At 34.9% G+C, this 24,373-nt stretch overlaps 1 protein-coding gene across 4 annotated transcripts; it reads left to right on the top strand.

Annotated features, from left to right (window-relative positions):
- The first annotated feature begins 1,794 nt into the window (after nucleotides 1-1,794).
- On the top strand, nucleotides 1,795-23,449 carry PHF6 (PHD finger protein 6). Of its 4 annotated transcripts, none has more exons than XM_009287581.2 (10): nucleotides 1,795-1,971; nucleotides 2,174-2,275; nucleotides 5,870-6,003; nucleotides 6,316-6,359; nucleotides 15,873-16,039; nucleotides 16,219-16,362; nucleotides 17,600-17,704; nucleotides 18,534-18,667; nucleotides 19,328-19,457; nucleotides 22,729-23,449. In XM_009287581.2, the coding sequence occupies exons 1-9, from the start codon at nucleotides 1,834-1,836 to the stop codon at nucleotides 19,455-19,457; spliced, it is 1,098 nt and encodes a 365-aa protein (XP_009285856.1). In that variant the 5' UTR covers nucleotides 1,795-1,833; the 3' UTR covers nucleotides 22,729-23,449. The 4 variants fall into 4 exon arrangements, with proteins under 4 accessions (XP_009285856.1, XP_009285855.1, XP_009285857.1 ...); XM_009287580.2 differs by lacking the exon at nucleotides 22,729-23,449 and adding an exon at nucleotides 21,063-21,497; XM_009287582.2 differs by lacking the exon at nucleotides 22,729-23,449 and adding an exon at nucleotides 19,750-20,943 and having other exon boundaries at nucleotides 15,876-16,039.
- Nucleotides 23,450-24,373: the final 924 nt, after the last annotated feature.

Here is a 24,373-nt window from a genome sequence, read left to right as displayed (position 1 = left end):
CCACATCTGAAAATCTGTGTATCTTTCCTTCAGAAACCATTCCTTCTTTCTACTCAGAAGGGATTACAGAATGGTCTTGTTTTGTTTTTTCTTTAGAAGAATACAGTATAGTAATTCTTTTGTGTTTAACACTTAAGAACTCTCTATTGCCACTGCAAAAGGGTGTGACTAGTTTATCCAGATTGGCACATTTTTTGTGCAAATCAGCAAGATCTGAAATCTATGCATTCTTCTTATGAGTATGCGTCACCGGCTAGTAAACTGCTTTCCAGTTATAAAAGAAAGCAAATGAAGCTGTTGATAAAGCAAAGGCAATAGATACAGGACAGACACCTCTTGATGCAGGAGTTTTGTAGTAAACATTGCAAGACAGTTAAAACTCAGTCTGTGAAAATCTGTTGAAACGAAAGAGTGAGACGCTAAAAGGATTGTCTTTTAGTAGTAGTATATGCCAACAGAAACTTAATGACATTCCTCTGCTTTTGATTAGAAAAATAGTGAGTGATACTAGTATTATGAGAGTCTGACAGCACTGAGAAGCAGGCAGGTTTGCCTATGCAAATGTCAAAAAACAGCCGTGCATTTTCGTGCAGATCGCCATTGTCGCGCAGTCCAGATGTACTGCAACTCTGCTATTCTTATGCCTGGATTTTATTTTTTTTTTCCAACAGAAATATCAAACTATATGGTGGCTTTTCTTGTTCAGATGAGTCTAATGTAGACAAAGGCTGAGGAGGATGCTTTTATTGCAGTTGTGGCCAATTCTGACAGTAAGGCTCAAATCTCCAAAGTAAAAAGCTATAAGCAAGTCTATTTGAAAAGGATGATATTTTCTTTCCTGAGAGATGTAGAAACAAATGAAGACAAACTACTTAATACTGTGCCAAGAAGCACGTACGCTTGTTAGGCATTTTCACTTTTAAACTTGCAGTGTCTGCCTGATCAGGGGATTGGGACCACAATGTTGTATTTTAAAATGTGTTGCTGGTAACACATGAAAAGTTTGTGATTCATGTTGAGTTTAATTTTAAGTTACTTTCCTTAGATGAGAATAGCAGCTCTCCTGCACTTACTGAAAACTGGTACGGTGCTGCTAAATGAACTGTGGGTCTTGAAAAGGTTTCCATTTCAGCGTGTTAGTCATAGATCATTCTAAAATTTTGTTCCTAATGCTGTTTGACTAGCCACAGTGTATCTGTGAAATACCTAAAATGGTAACATTTTATCTTCTCATCTCTACCTTCATCTAAGGGTAGTTACTCATCTGCCCTGCTACTTTGTGAGCTTTTACACTCAAAACCTGTTCTGGACGCTATGCTGGACTCTTGGGTTTTTCTTTGCTTCTGTTTTTGAAGACGTTCAGTAGCATGAATTTTATTGCATGTACAGGTAGTGCATTTTCTACAAATTCCTTTGCTGTCATAAATAACTATAAGAATGGGATGAAAGAGTTGCAGTAACTTTTTCCTCTAATGATTGCTGTACTTGTTGTATTTTCTATTTGTTTCTTCTTTTCCTTGTAAGTTTTACATTAGTATCCAAAGTTTTATATTAATGTTCGCACTTTTTTGCCTAAAGAACAAATTCTGCTTGCTGATACAATTTCATAAAAAGTTGGCAAAATACTGCCTCTGTTGGGTGCATGTTTATTTGGATTTATTGTAGTAGTATAAAGAAAAGGGTAAAAAGGGACAGATCATTTTCAAGCAACCAATATTGTATTTATAAAACTGTAGGTTAAATTGCCTTTTGTTGATGTTAACATGCTGATTGCACCTTTTTTTTCTGTAGTGTTGAGAGGATTGAGGTGGCATTCTAAGGTCATTTAAAATCATGACAAGCTCAGTTGGACAGAAAAAAGTCTCTTCAAGACAAAGGAAGTGTGGTTTTTGTAGATCTAATAAAGATAATGAATGTGGACAATTATTGATGTCAGAAAACCAGAAGGTGGCAGCACATCACAAATGTATGGTAAGTAACCCATAGGAAAAAGGAAAGGGATGTAGGGAGCAGTAAAAGACTACAAACAAATGAAAAATTCAACCAGCTGTGGCATTGGCACAAATGATTAATCACCATAATTTGAAATTTTTGTGGGTTTCATTTATATAAATGTTCTCTATCACTTATACCCTTAAAACTTAAAAAATAAGCTTTGTTTTTATAATTTTAGCTGTTCTCATCTGCACTGGTATCTTCACACACTGATAATGAGAGTCTTGGTGGATTCTCTATTGAAGATATTCAGAAAGAAATAAAGAGAGGCACTAAACTGGTAAGTCTCTTATTTTTGGCTCTTGAAAATGGAAGACAATATTTTCTTACCTTCTATAAAGTTTACCATTAAATTGTTCAGTGGATTTTATATATGTATGTTGTGGTTTTTTTTTTTAAAGTGCTACCTTTGTGTGAGCTCTAAGGTAATGGACAACTTATCGAAGAAGATGTTGAAGTAAAATTGGTCTCAGATTTACGAAAAGAAAACCTCAGTAGATATGATTACACTTATATTGAAATGAAATTTAAATGTCAGTTAACCAACCCTTGAAGTGTCTTTAGGAAAGGATAAAAAGTAGTTTGTTTATTTCAGTCAAGTTCTGCTCTTATGTAAACATTTTGTTTTAAGAGTTGTAGCTTAATCATGGAATTACTAAAAAATAAATCCAGAATTATTATTTTTACAGTCACTTTTTTCCTCGTTGGCAAATGTAGATGATTGTAGCAGATATGCATTTTTTCCAAGGAAATTTGAAAACTCATTTACAGAATATGCCCGTTTTTCTTCTTGGCGGCCTGCATATAAACAGTAACATTTCCTAAATTTATGTTTCTAATCCAGTAACTTCTATTTAATACTTTCTGTTAGATTTCAGAAAGAAACCCACATTCTAGGGACCTGGAGAGGGTATTATTGTGCCTTTGCCAGTATTTGGTTTTGCTGCCAAAATCTGGTTTTAACTATCAAAGGTACTTTTATTGCTTCCTTTTATAGTGATTTAATAGATGATTCTGTGAATATAGACATCTTATGAGGTATATGGGTACAATAGTGATTACAGCTCTACCAAATTCATGAGAATTGAGCAGCAATGACTTTTTTAATTCCCAAGAAGCTAATTCATGGGGTTTTTTGTTTGTTGGTTTTTTTATTTATTTAGAACTAGTTGTTTTCCATTTGGGGAAATGAGTGAGGCTTTTTAAAAATACTTTTACAAAGGATCCATTCACTCCTCACATTAAAAATTTTCAGCTTAGTTATTTAAAGCACTTTTACGTGTTTACCAGTTCTTGGACCACTAAGAGTAGTCCAAAGTATTATTGTAGAACTACAATTATATAATAATAGTAGTCTAATATTTCATCCAGTGTTTCGTTTGAATCTTTTCCAGCGTAGGAAACTTTATTTGCTCTAATTAGCTGAAGCATAAAGAAATAAGTATTTACAAGTTATTCATGTTGCGATTAGGAATTTCCAGAGAACATGGTAGTAAATGGAACTACAGAGCGTAAAAACTTTTTGACTCTTGGGTCTCTTAAATGTTTTTTGAAGGTTATTTCTTTTTATGTCATTGGTGGTTTCTGTCTCTGCTTCTGAACCTCTTTATGTTCCTTCACTGATGCAGCAGCTGGATATATTCTTGGAGCTCACTAGGTGTATGTATCAGGCACTTTGTTCAGCTTTTTGCAGAAAACCTGGATCTGGTTAACCTAGTGGATTCATAGTCCTGAGATGTTTCCTATTTGGAGAGAATTTACAAGATAATTTTAGGTCTTAACTGAAGTGCCTTATCTCTCTCTGTAGCTGTTAGAAAACTACAACTCTGAATCGCTCTCTGGAGGAATCTGCTTTCTCCATTGACTTGTATAGGAAGCTTAAAGCTAAATGTTTATAGTTAGCCCAAATACCCCCTCTAAGGTCTGCTTTCTGTTCTAGCCTGTTCTTTTATGTGGGAACACATTGCACAAAAATATCTCAGCGTGGTGCACTGGGTTAAGTAATTGATAGCTTGGACTAAATTTGTCTGCTGACAGATTTTACGTAGTTGCTCTCCTTCAGGAGGTGCTGCTGCTGACCAGGTATGCACTGAAAATTGAGGCCCGTTCATTCCTCGAGTGATAATGACTGACATGTAGAGCCTTTCTGATGGTGATACATTTCAGTCTGAGAAAAGTTTGTACATTCAAACCTTAATAGGCCAGTCTTAAAAACTTGTGAAGTCTAAACATTTGGGAGTACAAGGCACCGATATCATTATTATTTGTTAGCTGTGCATGGGAGGATTTTTTTTAAAGAACTTACCTGTTTTGCAGCTTGTCAAATTTCATGTATACCTGATATAACTTGGGAATTAATTAGTCTGTTTACGGTGACCATTCGGACAGCAGGACTTGTACCAATGGAATAAATATTTTATTACTGTCAGGAGACATAGACCAATAAGTCAGTATAAAAAATTCCTGTGGTCTGTCTTGTTCATACAGATACATCATGGTGTTCATAAAAAGAAAGTTTTCTTTTAGTCATTTCTGGCTTTAAAAATAGTGAAGTACTGACTAAAATTGATTGGATGGATGTAATTTCAACCTAGGCTTTTATAAAGAGCTTTGATCAGCCATTATTATGTATTAAACCACAACGTATAACAAATTTGTGAGATAAAATACCCATACAAATTAGATAACAACTAGGGAATGGTATGTAACTATACCATTTCAGAGCTTGCAGAGGAGTAAATGGAGATGATCCAAGGCTTTGACATTTTTACTGTTCAGTTAACTTTGTTAAAATTGAAAAACAGGATGGTGATACATAACTTTGGTGGTATATTTATTTGGTATATTTGAGACTAACAAGAACTTGACTGAGCTAGTGCGGTGGGCAGAACGTGTATTCCACAAAGATATGTGTAAGGAGTATGCTACATGGCACACTTATGCTTATGGATTTGGAATTAATCTTTTGGGGGCGTGGGCAACGTGCAGGATTCAAACAAAAAGCTCCGGTTGTTTTGTGAGGGGAGTTTAATGGGAAATTCTGAGATTTTGGGGCAATATTATGTCGGTAGAAAATAACATAGAGAAAAATATTGTTATAATATCAATTACTTCCTTTCCTAACACAGTATGAGAAGGGCAACGAACAATTTAGAAGCATGATAGTTGGTGTATCCTAAGCAATGATGAGTCTAATGCGAGAAGAATTAATTATTGGGAAAGAAGAGTAAAGCAACAGGCTCCCATTTAACCTTTTCTGCAATATAAGTTGAAAGAGCAAAATTTAGTATAATTGAAATAAATTAATTGTATTTAACGCATTCTTTTACTAAATTCAGTGTTTTGGAAATGACTTAAGGAAATAACTGTATAGAAAAAAGAAGTAAAGTTAGCTGCTGAGGCTAAGGTAAATTTGCAGATCATCAGTATTTCTGACTTTGCAAGATTCATTGCCATATGGGGGTGTCTTTCTTTTTCTCCTACCTTCATAATGTAGTTCAGAATTAAACAGGTACAATTTATGATTTTAACTTTTCTGAAATGGTTGTCACAAACAGACTATCCTTGGGAGTGGGATATTTAGGTGAATAGCTGTGTCACTTTCATCAAACACATGATATTCCACAAAAGTAGCTTACTTATTTTTTTCATTGAATTGCTAATCAATGTATGATGATTATTGTATTGTTGCATAATTGCAACAAATTTCTCCTGGATTTTAAAATAAATTATGAAAAATACCTGAGAGCAGGAAGAGTAATGCCAAGTGTGTAACTCCATTTATTTTGTCACCAGGAGTGGTAACTGTATTATTTTTAAACTCAGAAATACTAAGCCAACAGTAACATGAATTGTGCTTTCTTTTTCTTTACAGATGTGCTCTTTATGCCATTGTCCTGGAGCGACCATTGGCTGTGATGTGAAAACATGTCACAAGACATATCACTACTACTGTGCTTTGCATGATAAAGCTCAGATAAGAGAGAAACCCTCACAAGGCATTTACATGTAACTATTATTTATCTGCTATGTTTATTTTTGTATTTATATTTCACATTCTTTGTTTAAAAAAAAAACAACAACAAAGCAAAACAAAAAACCCACTTTTGGAATCTAAACAAAACTGTTTCAAAAAATTCTAATGATGATTGTGGCATTCAAACTAGTGATGTGCTAGAAAAGCATATTTTCACTGCAAGATTTATATATCAGTGAGTCTTACAAGTGGGAGAAAAATGTACTGGCATTTAAATTTAAAAGATGCGTAAATAATCTGTGAATCGTGACTGACTTGACAGTTTTCAACTACTTTGTTTATAGGATTTTATGTCGAAAACACAAGAAAACTACGCATAACTCTGAAGGTAAAATTATTCAATATAAATTTTTCCCATTGTAGAAAGATACTTTGGTTAAATTTAATTTTTTTGGAGAATATAAATGTTTTCAGTAAAAATTAGAACTACATTTTTTTGAGAAACAATGAGTTTGGAAGCCCATCTGATTTCTGTATTTTCTCTAAAAATGATTGGTTGAGATGGAGAAAAACCCAAACCATAAATTTTAGGATGTTCGAAAGATTTGATGTTCTGTCAAAACAAAGTTTGGGTAGAAGTAACGCATTCCCTTCTGGGAAGAAGCTGGCTTATATTTGTGGTTAAATATTCAGAATATTAACATCTAAAATATTTTGTCAGGTAACAGCTGATTTTTGCTATTGCTAATGTTACTAAATATTCACTATTTTTTTAACTATTAAATAGAGTTTAACTCTTCAAATAAGAAGGACCCAATAGTAAATGAAAAGGTTTGTGATCAGATCACTTACAGATATATTCCTGAGTAATTTTGATAAACAAAGCAAGCTGTATGGATACATTCATAAAAGCTGTGCATCTTTGCAGAGGAGAGTAGTGAAATGTGCGAGGGGTGATATGCCACAAACGTAGATAAATCATGTGGTCTGTTAAAATTCCAAACTAGTTGTGCTATTGTGTATTTATGCAAGTATTTTTCCTTTTTTCTACTGTATCTGAATTTGGGTAAGCGAACAGTTGTTAGTTTACGTTTTGTATTACTTTCAACTGAAATGTCGTCAGATTTAACTAATGAGGAGTAAGTGACTCTTTCGTGAAGATCAAATTTCATAAATTACTTCAGTCTCTTTTTGCCAAATGTATTTTTAAGGTAATATACTATTTTTTTTTGCTACGGGTAGTAGATATATTAATGGTAAGGTTTGGATGTTACTTCAGTGTTCAGAAGGATATTGAAGGCAGTAGAAAATCCCAAATGAAAACTGATTTTTTTTTTTTTTTAAGTCTATGTAAAGAATTATTGTCCCGTGCTTTGTATAAAATACTCTCTGATTTTGCTATTAGGTTTAAACAAGAAAAGCAGTATACATGTCACAGAATTCTCCAGAGACAGGGCCACATTATCTTGTAGTTTGGCACTTTGTTTCTTTGTTTTGGCATTTGTTTTGCTTGTTAGCAGAAGCAGAATGTGAAAGACATTTGAGTCCAGAGAGAGATTAATCTCTATAACTGATATTTAAACATAATCTTTTATACTTATTCACAAACGGCTCAGTGTTTGACACCTATTGAAAAATGCCTCTAATTCTGCATGGAGCCCAGTGCCAATGGGTGACTTTTTCTGCTTGAAATTCCTTGCAGGATCTGAACTTGTGCTTTTCTTTAAGAGTTTTCAGAAACCATTATCTTCAATTCTACGATGTCAATCTCTAATAGCAAAGGCTTTTAAATTTTATATGGATATATTTGTCTGAGAAGACATGGGAAAAATTACTAGAGGCGTAGTGGCTTTTTTCTTAAATGTTCATCATGGCAGTTTATTAAAACGTTAAGCTAGACTCATGCAAAGAGACTCTTAGATTGAGGGTAGGAGAAGGAGGAATAAACATCACTCAGAAAAACTGAGGCCAAAGAACCCAATAGCATCTTACTTAGCGTTTAACTTTGCACTCATTTTTTTTTGTTTAAAATACTTAGTTCTGTTATGCTTTACACTTCTAGAAATATGTGTAGCTATACTTCACTTTTTTTTCTGGTTTTTTTTTTTTGTTTAATATTTGACTGAAATTTTACCCAGTGCTCTTTCCCAAAGAATATGTTCTCTTTTTAGTTCATACAGTTTAGGGAACTATACCCATAGAATATTATTACTTAGAGTTATGGATTTGATAATGCCGGAAGCTGGGGCTCTTTTGTAATAGACCTCCTTTAAATCAAAGAAAGTAAAAATACATGTTGCATCTGTCTTGTGGAAATGACTTATAGTATTGTATAGCAATGGTATTTTGCTACATTGAAAACTGATTACCTTTAGAAGACAGAAATACACAGGGTGATTTTCAGAGTTTAAGAAGTGACTTTGGAGGGTTTGTTTCTTAATATTTAAATGCTGAAGTTTGCCCAATGAAATGGTAACTGGAAGGTGTTGGATGGTGAGATTAAGCTTTATATATGTATTTTGTTGGTTTATTTCTTGAGGAAAATGTGAATGTCAAAGAGGAATTTAAATGTGAAAGAATGATGGTGTCTGAAATCAGAAAGGACTTGCAGAGAAGAGTGAATAGACTAGCTAAGGATACTAGATGCTAACATAGTGGCTTTTTTTTCCTCTTGTTTTTGTTTCATTTTCATGAATCCTTGCTCTCAGCAGTGTTTTCATAACAGAATAGTTAAAGCTTATCTGTGGAACCAATGTCATTCAATGTAGGTGCACAGAGGCACTGGAATTATCAATCCTTTTTGATGGAAACTTATTGCTCCTGCTCTGGGATGCTGGTTTTTTTTTTTCTTGGTCAGTGTAGAACACCTGGTTTTTTTATCCTTTGTTCTCTGTATCCAGATTTAATTGCTGCAGTCCAAAAATTTTTATTATGTCACTTCTATTAGTGGATGTTGGAAGGGTTTTTAGGAGTGTTTGGTTTGGTGCAGTCCAGAACAGTTTATTTTCTGTAGACAGTACTGCTGCATAATAGTGAGATTTTTTTTTCCTTCCCTTCCCTAGAAAATAGATGCTTTTGGGGGTATACTTGTTCGAGTCTGAGACTGGCTAATGTACGTTTTGTTAGAAGTTCTAGTTTAACAAGAATATCTGTTAACCATTTAATAACAATTAAAGAAAATTTCTTGAGGCTGCATGGAAATGTGGTTGAAGGACCTATGTTAGAATTAAAGTTACCCAGTTAAAACCTAATAAAAAGGACCTCTTAGATGTTATTTGTTGGTGTCATGGAGTTCAGGTGGCGCGAGAATTCATCAGACTAAGTATCTCTCTACTCACCAAGATAAAACTAATGAGCGATGGGAGTTAATTTTCCTTTAATTGACAGGAGTTGCTGAACTACCTTCTGTTTTCTTTGAATATAAAAATATGAAACATAGCAGCAAAGTATTGTGCTCTTAAACTCATTATCTGTTTCAGCAGATTGTTGGGTTTGTCTAATTTATCTGCATGGCCTCGCCTTCAGGTGACATAGAATAGGAAAATTGTATCTCTCCTATATTTCCTTTGTGTATAGATATTTCAGGTGATTCTTCTGTGTTGTGTTCCCACTAACTGGAAATAGGACAGTAGAAGTGAGGTACTCTCACACTTTTTATTAGGCTGTGGCCATGAGGTCAACAGATTTGAAGACACCTGCTCAGAGGAGCAGACAAAGTTACTGAAAGCTTCGTGTCTAGATTTTTGTCTTGCTGGTTACAAATCTAACAAAATAATTTGACCTGAACTTCAAGTAATAGTTTAATTAATAATTTAGGCAAGCCATCTAAGTTTTCAGTACCTAATAGGTTACAGGAATCGGTGCCAGTGCTTTCAAACTATCACAGCTAACTATTAGTTGAATTACTGTTCAGTTTGATATAATTGCATTTATTCTTTTTGAAGAATAGAGGATTGTTGAACTAAGGTTTTGGAACTGTTTGTTGGAATTTATTCCAATGTACTGGAAATAATTGTTGAAAAATTTTAAATCTGGTATCTTTCAGTTCCCTGGAGGTGGGGCTGCCCTGGCCCCTGTGTTGAATTTAAAACGAATTCAGCTGATCAGGAAAAGTTTAATATAAACTAAGATAAGAATGTAATTTTATTCTTCTGTTACATAGTAAAACAACGAATAATGAAGACAGCCATGTGACTAGCTATTGTTAATGTTTAATACAGATGCTTGGGAACTGTGGGGTCAGAAAATAAAGTGTCCATAATTCCTATTGTAGCTGTACTCAAAGCCTCAGGGAATTATGTTTCCACAATGGAAATAAGGACATTCCCTGTCTCAGCACCCTTTTCATGTTATTCTAAAGATCAAACATGAAGTCTATGTTTCTCATACTGCTCAGTAAGTTGAGTCAGGATAATATTTCTCTGAGAGGCCTATTTAGAGATGCTGCAATCTATATCAAACCGAGTACTTTTTCAAAGCACTGTGTAAGCCAGAGGCCGGCAGGGAAAACATCCAAAACTTTTTGGCATAATAGTTAGGTAACATCCTGATTCATCTTTGGTTCCTTTAATCAGTGTTTGTTCATAGTTGCATTTTCTGTAACACTGTTCACAGCATAAGATTGCCTAACATTGTATGCGTTAACGCAGTCAGGTATAAAAGTTTCTCTAACATTGCAGTTCGGTGTCATTTCAGTTCTGCTGGTGGACAGTAACAAATTCTTCCTAGGCTCTGCTAACTCAGCCTTCTTGTTGTCTTGTCGTAGGGAGAATGCTGCTCTGAATGTGGCATCAAATGTATACTTGTATGTTTTGTTGTAGTGTTACGACAAAAACAGTTGGTCCAGGCAGTAAGTTAGCAATCTCCTATGCAGTCCATTATAGACTAATGAGGTATTTTGCAGAAGCATCACAATGGTGTTTTCTTATGGAAAAATGCACAGCTAACGGAAGAGGACAAAATGGAAAAGTAATGTGGTGAATGATTTGTCCTACCTGAGGAGCTGTCTTGTGGTGTTTACATTACAATTCTCCTTCCTATCTAGGCAAGACGTTATACAAATAGAAACCTGGTCAGCTAACTCATACTTAACAGGTTTTATCATACCAGTTGTCATAAGCTTTCTGATTACGCAGATAAGCTAAGTGTCTGTCTTCAGTCTTTGCCAACGATTGTTTGCTTGAAAAAGCATTAGATTGTATGGTTATGAAGGACTATTATATTCATTTTTTATGTTAAATATACTTAATTAAAGAAATAATCTCAAGTACTTCATAACATAGATACTATTCAGTCAAAAATAGCTTTTGGACAAGAGTCATCAGTTCCTTGAGGTATCTGGTACTTTTGGAAAACGTATCAGTGACAGGACCTAAGGGGTAATTTAATTTTTTTTCCTCTTCACTCTTACTTTCTCTAGTTTAGATATGTTTCATGTAGCTTAGTCTTTTTCCATTTAAAGAAAACAAACAGCCAAAACCTAAAAATTATATTCAGCATTTTGATTGTTTATTTCACATCATTTGCTGATAAAAACCTCTATTATTTCATGATCGGTTTACCTGATTCTGTATCTGCTTGCAAGGGTTTTAATGCAAATCTTTGGTTCTTATTAACACTTGTAGATGCATTCACATTTTTATTATTGACTACTGGGACAACAAGGTTTTCCAGGTTTTTTTGACATTTCAATTTAAAAATATTATGTTGCAACATACGGTTCTTTGGGTCTCAGCCATATTTTAAGGACATCTTACTTTAACATGCTAAAGTACTTTTTTCTTTCTCTGTGATATTCCGTTTCTCTTCTAAAAATCTAGTCAGGTTGATTTTGTTCTTTGTAATTTTTAGAGTTTCTCTTTTATCCCAAATGCACTGTAAAGCTTTAAATACATATGTGTGATTTCAGATTTACATAACAGCATGTCTAAACCACTTCCACATTCTACATTTTGGCTTCTTTTTATGTACAGTCCTACTTCCAAATATATTTTGCCAATCAGTTTTGTTTATTATCTTCGTCATACAGACTTAGCCCCCTTTGCTTCTGGCTCACTGAGTCTATTGTTTAAGGTAATGTAGGAGGTGGATACAGAGAGCGGTATTAGCCTTTATTGTACACATCCTCTTTTTATTTGTTCTTTCACAACCTTTACATCACTTAATTCTTTTATTACTTTGCTTTAACCTAGCTTTTGGAGAAGGGTGATTCCATGTATATTTCAAGCTGATGCAATATAGAATAGATCAGTGATATCGCAACCTCTTCTCTGCCAAGCCTTATTTTAAACAGCAAAACATCTTCATCCTTTTTCCTTCTAGTCATGATCAAAGGAGAATTTTTAGATTTCTCTCTGAAGCTGAGTCTCCCTGTTAACAGTTTATGTAATACAGCATTTTGCTAGTCTTCTTTTTGTGGTACTTCGTACTGCTCCTGGATTTCTAACATGCAAATTTGGGGCTTGTTGCTACTCATCTTTTCACTCATCTGAATTTACAATATCGTGTTCTTAGGTGCTTTTAAAAATGTAGAATGTTTCCTCTTGATTTCTACCCCCACCCCTCCTTCTCAGACGGTATTGCGTATTAAGCTTGTTTTTTCAGATATAGCATTTAGGGACTTCTGAAGAAAGCTCATAAGATACCTCCTTTGAAGACTTTAGATAAAGTTATGTTGAGAATATTGTGATGATTTTAAAAATCAATGCAGTAATGGGATATGGGATGGGGGGCAGCTGAAGAATATCTAGGGAATCTCAGGGGATTCAGAGTATGGGTGATATCCATGATAAAACGTCATCTGGTCAGGGAGGAGTTGAACAACTTTTTGTGTTTTCCTTAGTTCAAGCTGACATGAGAAGTTGGAAACACCCAACCATCAGATGCCAGGGAAACAGGGTAAGCTGGCAGTGGGCTTGAGGGGAGGGATAGGGCACAAACCAAACTGTATATTAAACAGTAAAGACCATCCAAGGCAGGTGTATTTTAAAGCTGGTTACAATCTCTTTCTTCCTGTACTGTTACGCTAGTTCATAGTGCTGTTAAAAATGAGAGAAACTTTAATGTTTTGAGGTATCAGTCTTGCAGATAGATGTGGTAGAGCAGAGCCTCACATCTCGGTGGTGTTAATCTGTAGGTCCATGTCACTTGTAGTAGGAGACCTAAATCTGCAAGGAATTTTATTTTAATGAAGGGGTCATGTAGCATCTAGATTTCAATGAACTCTGAACTTTTTTGGAAGTACTAGTTTTGAGCACAGAAAAGGGGTTCTCCCTTGAGGAAAGCTGTGCAATCTTGGTGGTTTTTTTATCTTCACCTGAAACCATCTTTTAAAAATACAGCATTTTTACTTTTCAAATCTTAAATACTCTAATAATTGTAGTCTAAAAAATAGCAGTTAAGAACTTATTCTATAAGGAGGCTGTGACATTTCTTATAAGAAGTTGGTTTTCACAACGTGTGCTTGGTATTTAGCAATTATGATTCACTTCCAGTTTTGAAAGTGTGACTGTAGAGAGTTCAGGATATGCTTTAATGTTAATGAAAAAATACAGGTGGACTAAGAGGTGGAAAGCATTATGGTTGACAGAATTGATAAGGAGCTTTGGAAAAAATAAGGAATGTTGGTGAATGGACTACATTTTGCTTCATCAAATATACCAGGGAAATCCATGGAATGGTTTTGGAAGGAATATTTTTAACTTCTTACTGATGTTATTTAAAGGGTCACGAATTCAACAGTCACATTTTTGTAAGACTTTTTTTTTCCTGGAATAACCATCTATGATTTCTGTAAATGTAAAAGTAGAGACAAAGATTCTTTTAATACATTGGTGGAGAGTTCATATGATGAGGGACAAGATAAAAGAGAATTCTTTTCTTTGAAAGAGGTTTTCAGGTTGTAATAAAACTTGCTATATGCAGTCTGAGAGGTACGATATCTAAATTGCATAATCTTGCTTGGGGAATTTAGCAAGTAATGGTAAATGAAAAATAATGTTAGATAGTAAATTCTGAGAAGAAAATGTAAAATGTATTGTTTCATTAGATAATCCATGTCATCATGTATTTTATTTTTTCAGAGTAAAATAAATGGTGCTTTTGTCATCTAATTAGAAAAGAATAGTATATATAGTGAAGCATAGGAATGTTGTGGTAGATAGACTGATGTGTTTTAGTAGCAACTTGGGAATATCTGTATATAGCTGAATAATCTGTCAATTTAAGCCAAAATAATTCGCAGATTTGTATTAATTCATTCTCAATTTTTTGCCTCTTTCTAACCATACAACAAAGTAAAGCTTTGGGGGAATTATGTTTCAGTATAACCTGTTGTGATGCATTTGGATTAGTTTTCTGTCCTTCATTAATAAAAGTGCAAGAAGCTGTAGCTTTCTCAGGGATTAGCGACAGATACAATAGACAGCTTAATAGGATACACTTGTATGCAAGGCCTTGGGCCAGTAGTTCAGTTATCTTCTACTCCAAGTTGATGGCTGTGGAATATGTTCAAGTCTTTGACTTCTAACTTTTGTGCAGTTGAGTTGCTGTTAATCGTGAGATAGAAATGCGATCTGATTTTTAAGTGATAATAGATAAGAAAGACGAGTTCTGGCGAAGCAGCATTTAGTCTCAAAATAAGATGTCCTGTCTGGATACTGAGACCACGATATAATGGCAATAAGCGCCATAGCGATGCTTAAATAATAATAATACCACAACAGTTAAGTGGCTCATTAATGTATAAAGTAGATGTTCCAAATCTTCTGATTAGGATTTCCTTCCGTTTGGGGGCTCGTATGGATGTTTGTGGTTTGGATTTTGAGAAGCAAGTTCTTCAGCGGTGTGTGCGCGTGTTTCTTTAAACAAGTCTGCTGAAATATCTTTGCAGTTTGAGCAGGGGTGGGTGTTACATATTAAAAGAAAAAAGAAAGATGCTCCTGTGAGCAGCTGATGATGAGGAAAGTTGTTAGCAACTGAATAGAGCTGGTTATTCAATGTCAGATATAACTTAACTAGATCATATTGGAAGCAATCTTAAGTTTGCAGAATTGATCTGTGTTAACTGTAGAGCTTTGAGTAATCAAAAGGACAGTCTGCTAGAATACTGGACTACAGTTCTATGTAGCATTCAGCAGTTGAGCTGACGTTTTCAAAGGAACTTGTCAGACCTCTGGTATGTCTGTATTAAAAATACACGTTCTTATATTCTTAATGGTCTGTAAATACTTCTTCTGGGATATTGTCAGTGTGGATGACTTTCTGTAAACTGGTGGCTGCTTTTAGCTGTAGATGTAAAAATATGCTGTAACTAAAATGAAACCTTAGATTTGTTTCATGGAGGCAAAATACATGTCAGTTTTAAAACTTGATGTTAATGTTATAGCCAAAATGGGTGAATTTTTTTCTTAAGGCATCGATTAATAAAGCAAGGAGAGAGGTGTTATTTAGAAACACTGGCATAATATCAAGGGCAATTTACATTGGAGTTATGCATCTTGAAAAAAAAAATTAAAAGCTTATTTCATGGTTGAAAACATTTTCTGGTTTCAGTGTAGTTTAAATGAGTCGTCTTTTCAGTGGAGGTGAATATATGTATCTGAGGATGCATTTTGGGTCTGAAAGTAGAAGTTGTAAGAAATGCTAAACCTTCTTCATATATTATGTTATAAAGATGCAAAACTGTGTGATATGTATAAAGACGTAAATAATGTTTTCAGGACCTACAGTTGCATGTTTGTAATAAATGGGAAAAAGTTGCTATTTTTATTTCTGACCAAAATACAGAAAATACAGGTTATGTTTTTTCTTGTCTGTTTTTTGGGGGTTTTTTTCTTTGCTTGGTTTGTTTTGCATAAAATTTTTGAGAATGTTATTTGATGATGTTTTCTAACTTCTAAAGCAGATTTAGAAGAAAGTATCAATGAACACGAGTTGGAGCCTTCACCTCCCAAAGGAAAAAGGAGGGGTCGTAAGGGAAAGCCAAGAAAAACAAATTTAAAAGGGCAATCAGAAGACACTAGATCTACGTCCTCACATGGCACAGATGAAATAGAAAGCAGTTCCTATGTAAGCAGTAAATATGCTAAACTTCTTAAGAAGACAGAATTGCATATTTCTTCTCTGCAAATATAATTTGTATTAAAATTTGCATTTGTCTGAGCCTCCAGCTGGTGGCCACAGGCTTTTAAAATTACAACCTTATTTGTAACCCAGCAGTATATTTTAGTAAAATGTTTTTCTTTCAGAGAGACAGGTCTCCCCACAGAAGCAGCCCCAGTGATACAAAACCTAAATGTGGATTCTGTCATGCAGGTGAAGAAGAAAATGAAGCTAGAGGAAAGCTTCATATATTTAATGCCAAAAAGGCTGCAGCACACTATAAGTGCATGGTGAGTAACAGTATTGTTGTTAACCAGTCTGTTAGGTGAATTTTGCCTGAATTGCTATTTTAGATTTTAATACCATACCTTTACATGTAATTATGCATGAGTATTGTCTGTGTGCTGATGATCTCTTTAAGTGCTGAAGTGTTGCAAAGTGAGCAATTCATTTATTTTCACTGCGGGCAATATGGATAAAAGTTGGCTACATGCTAAGAGATGGAATTAGCTCAGGGAGACTCTTTAGCTTATTAAAAATGCTCCCTTTGCGTCTAAATGCATACACAATATTTAAAAAGGAAAACAGAAAACAGTTTTAACTAAAAGAATCCACCCCCAAAATAAAATACCTTACTCCACAGGCATTCAGACAAAATCCGGGAAGAATCCATGATCCATTAATTTTTCTGACTAGTGGATTCAGGCTGTGTGACTCAAGTAGAGTGGGACATGGAAGTGGTCGTCATTGTCTTTAGATGATCCCATTTATAGAACTGTCAGCCTGAAAAGAATCTGCTGATTTCAATGAACATGAGCAGATAGTGCTAGCTTTCATATAACTCGTTCTATGAATGAGGTAGGGCTTTGAGTAACAAACCTCAGTGGTTCCTGTTGTACCTCAAGATGAACAAATAGTCCAGGCAATCTGTGGAGTATTAAGTGTCTTCCTGTACCTAGCCTCACTAAACAGAGACCTGGTGTGTGTCAGCAGCCTTGAGTCTTAGAGTATTCTTCACTACTTTGTGTACCTGAGCTTCAGTTTTAAGACAGTTTAAACTGAATATACCAGGATGATGATACTAGGGATGGTACTTATGTGCTCCATTGTCATCCCTCAGGGCTTTTCAGGTATGTTGACATCAGTTGTGCCATGAAGCTGAATTATATATATGTCACAGGGAAGGAAATGGAATATTCCTAAAAAGTTCAGTGGTTTAATTGATAATATTGCCCATTTATTACTTTGTGTTTTCATTATGTCATCATTTCTTGTCTACTCCTTTGTCTTATAAAGTACATTTCTCCAAGGCAACAAATGTAATTGAAGCAGTCAGGTGGGTATCAGAAGGAATACTCATCATACTAATTACTCAGTTAGCATGGGTTTTTTTCACTGTTTGTTGGTAAAGCACATGCTGTCTGAGAACACAGAAAGGGATGTTCAATACTCAGTTATTCCTGCACATAAAAAAAATTTCTAGTCATGTTGGTGACCTGAAATTATTTTGACTTGCTTGTTTTATAGTTGTTCTCTTCTGGCACTGTCCAGCTAACAACAACTTCAAGGGCAGAGTTTGGCGATTTTGATATCAAAACTGTACTTCAAGAAATCAAGAGAGGAAAAAGAATGGTATGTATCTGCAGAATGTGATGAACGTGTTACTGATTCTACTAAGGTGTACATAGCTCTGCCTCCTTCCTTTTGTGAAACAATCTTTTCCATCTGTTTCTAAACACAAAACTTAAAGGTATTGTTACTTTTGGGACAGGTAGCCAGATAGGAATCACCTTAAAAATTAGTGATGTTCAGGCATGTGGTATTTAGGGTTCTTTATGACAATGTATGTAGTAAATTATTATTAGCTTTCCTGTAACTATAAGAGAGTAACAGCTTTGGATCCTGTGTTACTAAAGCACACTGTAAAACTACAAATAAACCGAGAGAATATGTTCTTGCAGTGACGTGTTTCCAACTGTTTTGATGTTTTAATATGAAAACGCATTAAGGCCTCAGAGATGGGGATGTTGGTAAAATGTCACATTGTATTTTATTAAAATTCAGGATGTTTTTAAAGTGGTAAGAAATATGGGGGGGGGAGAACAAACAACTCCTAACAATATTGCTCCTTGAAAAAAAATCATTTAAGATTCTTCATATATGAACATACTAACTTCAGTGGAAATAAAATGCTCTTGGAAATGCAATAAGAAGTGCAATCATGTAGCAATTTTCAATGCAATGGACAGGTAAATCCTAGTGTTCATATTTTAATAGGTTAGTATTATATAGTTTCTGTTTTACAATATCTTTGATTAACTTTTCATTGGAAGGATGATCTGCCAGAGAAATTACTCTGTTCCAAAATGGTAGCCATAAATATGAGGAACACTAAACTGAATGCTAAGAGGCAAGAGACTGAAAGGCTGAACAGTGCCATTCTCTTCTTTCCCCTGCACAGAAATGCACACTTTGCAGCCAGCCTGGTGCTACTATTGGGTGTGAAATTAAAGCCTGCATAAAAACATACCATTACCACTGTGGAGTAGAAGACAAAGCTAAATACATTGAGAATATGTCACGAGGAATTTATAAGTAAGGACCTATGTAATTCTTGAATCTGTAATGAAAGTGAAGATATTTCATGACACTTTCTGCACTTTTTCTTGGCTAGTCAAGTATGTTATTAAAAAAGAGAATATTATTTCACTTAAAATGGTATTTTAAAGTAATTGTTGACTTTGCAAAATATTTCAGTTGCTCTGCTAACTTAAAATTTCTGTAGTAGTAGTGTAATATGAGAAATGAGAAAATGAATTGACTTATCTTCCTCCTCGATTAATCTGTAATTTATATTGAGGAAGCCCTGGATAATTTACATCACGATTCCTCCATATTGATATGCTTTGTAGCTTATTTTCGTTTTGTGGACCCCGTAACTTTCCATACTTGCTTGCTGAACCACTGGCGTTAGTGACTTGGCTGCAGTTGAGTTGCCGGCGTGGTTGTGCCCATAAGAGGGCATTCTCTGAGCAGTGTAGTAGCAGTTCTTGAAAATCAGAATTGATCAAAGTTTTGTTGGCTAGTCTTCAACCTTGCTTTCTTTCTCAGTTTAACTGATGCTTGACTGAAAACCATGAATGAGTTAAGAGTTAGTAATTAACTTGTAGCACATCTCAAAAATAATTGAGAGGAAGGTCTGGTTTTGATAGATATTTTCAGTAAAAGTCCTCACTGTTTCTTTTATTGTGCTAGACTCTATTGTAAAAACCATAGTGGAAATGATGAAAGAGATGAAGAGGATGAAGAAAGAGAAAGCAAAAGCCGTGGCAAATCAGGCACTGACCATAATGACATTCCTCAGCAGCAGCTCAATGGAAACTAGGTATGGAAGTTACTCCTGACAGATCTGGTAACGAGACTGAAAAGCAATATACATTTAATGTAGTTTATTGCAGTGAAGTATTTAAATCTAGTGTATGCAGATAAGTACTTTTTATTGGCATACTGTAGAACAATGGGGAGGATTTGTTGTTTTTTAAATCCAGCTGACTTTGTAACAGTGTAAGAAGGGAGGCCCTCATTTCTATCGCTAAATATAGATGTAATGTCAGAGCTGCTAAATGCTTTTCTGTATGATTTTAAATTTACTATTGTTTTCATCATTTTTTAAACAGGTTCAAGGGACAGAGTTATAGAACTGGGAATGGCTAAGACATCATAACTACTAATTATTTTAAATTGTTTTCTAAAATCAGAAAAGGGTTAGTAACTTTTTACTACCCAACTCTGTTAGAAATTTCATTGAACTGCCTGAAACGTTCATGTGTGTGAGCCTTCAGTAAGTGGCAGAGTTTTACATGTCAATATTATGTAGTTTGTAGTCTGCAGTGTCTGGAAAAAAATGAAACACTATATAAATGATATGTAATATGTACAGTGTCAAAAGTTAAGGCAGACATTGAAATGAAGTAAGATCTATATTTCTGGACTGAATAAAAACCTTAAGATTTGGAATGTGTAAGTTGTTTAGTGGATTCATGCAATGAGGGAAGGTCTTAGCTAGTTTAATTAACAACATGGACAAGTTCGTGGTGGCAGCAAGCTGGTACTTTGTGAATTTTGCATTTTCTTCATACACAAGTTACGGAGGCTATACATGGGAAAGCCGCTCTCTGTTTTTGCTTGCAAAGCACACAGTAGAAAAGGACTCAGTGTACACCGAAGCACGCTTGAACATTTCAGGTTGTTCCTGTTGTGATTGCTCATTCCGCCCAGCATTGTTTGCGGGAGATTTACTTGAGCAGCTGTTGGTTCTGAGCTGTGAGCTTTAGAACTCATGCCAAAGGGCTGTAGTTCATTCTTTCCCCAATGACCCACCTCTTTCTGTGTCCCTGATTTACAAAGAACACTTCACTAAGTGTGATTAAAACCTTACTATACAAATGTTTGGACTCTGCAGCCCAATCTCTTTTACTTCAGAGAGTTACAACTCTTAACTCACTATGGAATTTAGCCACCATATCTGACGTCCATACCTCAAGTGTTCTGTGTTGTGTGGAACACTTCATGTTTTGTCCAGAATAGGCATAAAGGTCCCATATTCTGTAAGAAGAATGAGGAAACAACCTTTTTTGCTAGATTGGTATTTATTTTTTAATCTTATGACCACTATATGAGAAACTTTGCTTATCATCCTTATTGTTTTAGTGATTATTTTTTCTCTTTCTGTCAAGTCAACAATCATGTCATGGAATTCTACTTGCTAGAGTTTGATGTTCCTTTAGGGAATAATCAGATCTAGGCGATACCAAACCTAACAGATCAGTCCTCTAACTGCTTTCAAAACACCTTGTCATTTCTAATGGCTACTAGCTTCTTCAATTGGTCTGTTAAAGCACATTCTCAGACTTACTTAAATAAAACCAAAAAGCTGAATCTAGTCCACATGTTTGTCTGTTGCTATTGCATCACCTTATTGTTTGTTTAGGGGTTTGACTTGTTTCACTCTGAACTCCCAACAAAACTTCTGGATTTGAAGGAAGGAAACAAGCAAAATACACTGATTTGACTATAAACTGCTACAGTTCTTCTGTGATTGGTATTGCAAAAACAGTTCATTTGTAACATGAGTTTCTGTAGCATTTTTTACTTGTATTTTTAAAAGATTTAACGTGTGTCATTTGTCTTCTTATGCATTCCCTTAATGTCTTGAGGGACTCAATTACTGTATATTGGAGTTTCTAACATTTTACCTGTTAGAATTCAATCAATTCTGTTTGCTTTCCTGGAGAATAATGCTGTTTTGGAAAGAAATATTGCTGTGTACAGAAAATATTCAGTTACTGCTCTAAACATGATGCCATTGATCATTTTTATTTTGTATTTGTAACTTTCAAAATTAAAAGCGTGACTTGAATTGCAATGACAGATCGATTATTGAAATTGTCTATCAAGGTGTTTTGTTTCTCCTAGAATATGAACATTTTTCAGCCACTCAGAACAGTTTTAGAATGCAAAATAACATCCTTCAATGTTTAAATTACTTCTAGATTTGTGCCTCAGACATGGCCCTCCCATGGGAAAAAGGCACTTTGTTTGCAGCTACTGTATTTTAACTAAGGTTGCATGGGGTAGATCTGCCAGCATACTGATTGTATTTGAGACTGAGCTCTAATTCATAGTGTGTCAGTTGCTTATTATAATATTCAGTCCAATAATTCATCTGTTATGAAATAAATTACCCCATTCCATGCCTCGAAGAACCAGAACAGCACTTTACCTTCAGGTAGCAGAAAAGTAAGTGGCTGGTTTACCTGTTACCTCTTTGTGCTGAGATGGCCTGACTAACTGTCATTAGTTCAGAATTCATGGAAACAAAGTCAAAAGCAAAAATCTTTTCTTACGAGCCTCAAATTTTTCATAACTGACTTCAACTCATGTATGCTGGGTAAAAGTGCCTTAAAATGTAAAAATTGTATTTATATGTTCCCAAGTAGCATCACCTGCTGGGGAGTAATTCTGTCGTGGTGTTAATATTTAGAAGAAATGTACCTCAGCAGTGTATTTACTGTACATCTCTTACGTCCTTTAATTGTAGTTTTAAAAGCATGACAATGTATGATAGTATACAACATTTACATCATTTTTTTAAAGACAAAATACTGCCATTACTGTCTTTTTATGTGTATTTTAGCTTGGAATTTCAGACAGTCTGTCTGAATTTTTTTTTTCCCCCCCTTGGTAAAGCAATGTAATCTTTGCAAGCATATATTGAAGATTATTCTGGAGCATCTACTGCCTTCCCAGAAATGTTAGAAGTAATGAAAGTGCTCTATAGGTGAAATAGGTATGTTTAAATTAGCTAGTTAAATTAATGCAGTCTATTTGTTACTGAGATTTTTTTTTTAATAGGCACCTTCTGCTTTCATCTCACAATCAGACAACTCATGAATTTAACAAAACTTGTCTTATGAAACTGGTTTCACTTTATTTAATTTTTTTTTTTTTTGGCCTTTGGGCATTTCTTTTGCTCACCAGAGTAGTGTGTGCTGTTTAAGACTCCTGGAACCCTCTGAGAAGGGAGGTTTCTCCCCAGCTCACTGTATCTCTATATTAACAGATCTCCCCAACTTAACGTGTCTCTATATTAACAGATCTGCGATTGTGCTATACCAAGAAAGGACTGTACCAAGGAAGGACAGGCATCAGAAGGATATTGTTCAAATAACTTGAGGATACAGCTGGTGTAATGCCAGAGTCTCAAGGCGTGATCAAACACTATAGCAGTAAGCTGTGCTATCACTCCATTTCAAGGAAGGGTGAAAGGCCGGTTCAGTATCAGCATCAGTGCAGCTAGTTAGGATGAAATAGATTAGGTGATCAAAGGATCTACTCATTCAGCAGGTGTTGATCCACAGGAGGTTCTGTGATAAGGCTCTAGTAGGAGTTACACCTACACTCCACAAAGTCTGATCTTTAGGTACAAAGAGCTGTGCTGATCTAGAATGGTATGATTATACCGAATCTGGCCCTAAAATGTAATATAACAGAAGAGAGCTTGCTTCTTACTGCTGCCAATATGGAAAATAACTTCATGCTAAACCAGAGTGAAAGATGAAGAGGTGATAATCTATTTGAAATATCAGACCTATCTGGCAGGTGATAATCAGTGCATTCCAAAAATATTAATATGCTGAATCAGATTGACAAGAAAATTAATCCTCATTAGATGAAATTAATCTTAAGAGAACTGAAAGTACATTATAGCAAATAGTAACTCTTCTTCCATGTCACCAGAAACAGATTCCACTGTATTAGTGATGGAGGTTAAAAAACAGAACACAGCTCTTGATTTATATACTTGTTGAAGCAGTTTCTATATATTGATGGAGGTTAAAAAACAGAACACAGCTCTTGAAACTGCTTCAACAAGTATATAAATCTATATATGCATATGTATGCACATTCATTAGTCACCAGTGACATCTCAACCCTTAAAGAATCCTGGAGAACTGTTGCTTGTCAAAAAGCACTCAGGTTAGGCTAACATTTGCAGCTTTTGCTCTAGCATACATTTACATTAGGTGTAAAGACAAGGAATGTATGAAAGAGGGTAAATGCATTCCTATCTACAATGTTATGTATATTTTGTTCCTGTTATATTGGCTTTACTTCCAAAGTTGTAGTTTGCAGTATTAGTTTCTTTTTATTGGTATCCTTGCATATATATATTCAATAAATGAGTTATGAATTTCATACTTGCATATCTGTCCTTTTTCTGAAAGTATAACTTTTAAAACTGTCATTTTAATGCATAAATGCAGTATTTCCTATTGAGGTTACAGGCCCGTGAAAATTTTACCAGGAGAGAAGTGAGAATGCATACTTACAGTATGCCACTTACTCAGTGGTAACTGCATATTTGTGTGTATTCTTCATAACTTTGTGCAATGGGTAAGCTGCTTTGCATTTACCACTAGTTAATAATGTGAAGTGACTGACTCACTGAAGGTTCCCATTCTCACCTTTCAAGAACTTTTTCTTTTTTTTTTTTCTTTTTCAAGAGTGAATTAATTTAGACTAAGATACCAAGGGAATGCAGGGTGCAATATAGTTACACTGCAGAAGAGCGGCTACATCCAGGATGCACTTTAGAACCGTATAAATGTAGTGTAAGAGATTAACGAAACAAAAGACCACTTGGAAAATGCTGGATTTGTCCAGATACATAACTGCCGAGTGAGACAGCAATGCCTTTCGGTGTTTTTAAAGCATCAAGAATGTGATGGGAAAACTCTG

This window comes from Aptenodytes forsteri, unplaced genomic scaffold (genome assembly GCF_000699145.1).
Source record: "Aptenodytes forsteri isolate BGI_AS27 unplaced genomic scaffold, ASM69914v1 Scaffold265, whole genome shotgun sequence".
NCBI lineage: Eukaryota > Metazoa > Chordata > Aves > Sphenisciformes > Spheniscidae > Aptenodytes > Aptenodytes forsteri.
This window is presented reverse-complemented; position numbering and strand designations above follow the sequence as displayed.

Coding starts and splice junctions, on each gene's coding strand:
- PHF6 (XM_009287581.2), top strand. CDS start 1,834: ATGACAAGCTCAGTTGGACAGAAAAAAGTCTCTTCAAGACAAAGGAAG. Junction 16,040..16,218: donor AAATAGAAAGCAGTTCCTAT/GTAAGCAGTAAA, acceptor TTTTTCTTTCAG/AGAGACAGGTCTCCCCACAG. Junction 18,668..19,327: donor ATGTCACGAGGAATTTATAA/GTAAGGACCTAT, acceptor TTATTGTGCTAG/ACTCTATTGTAAAAACCATA.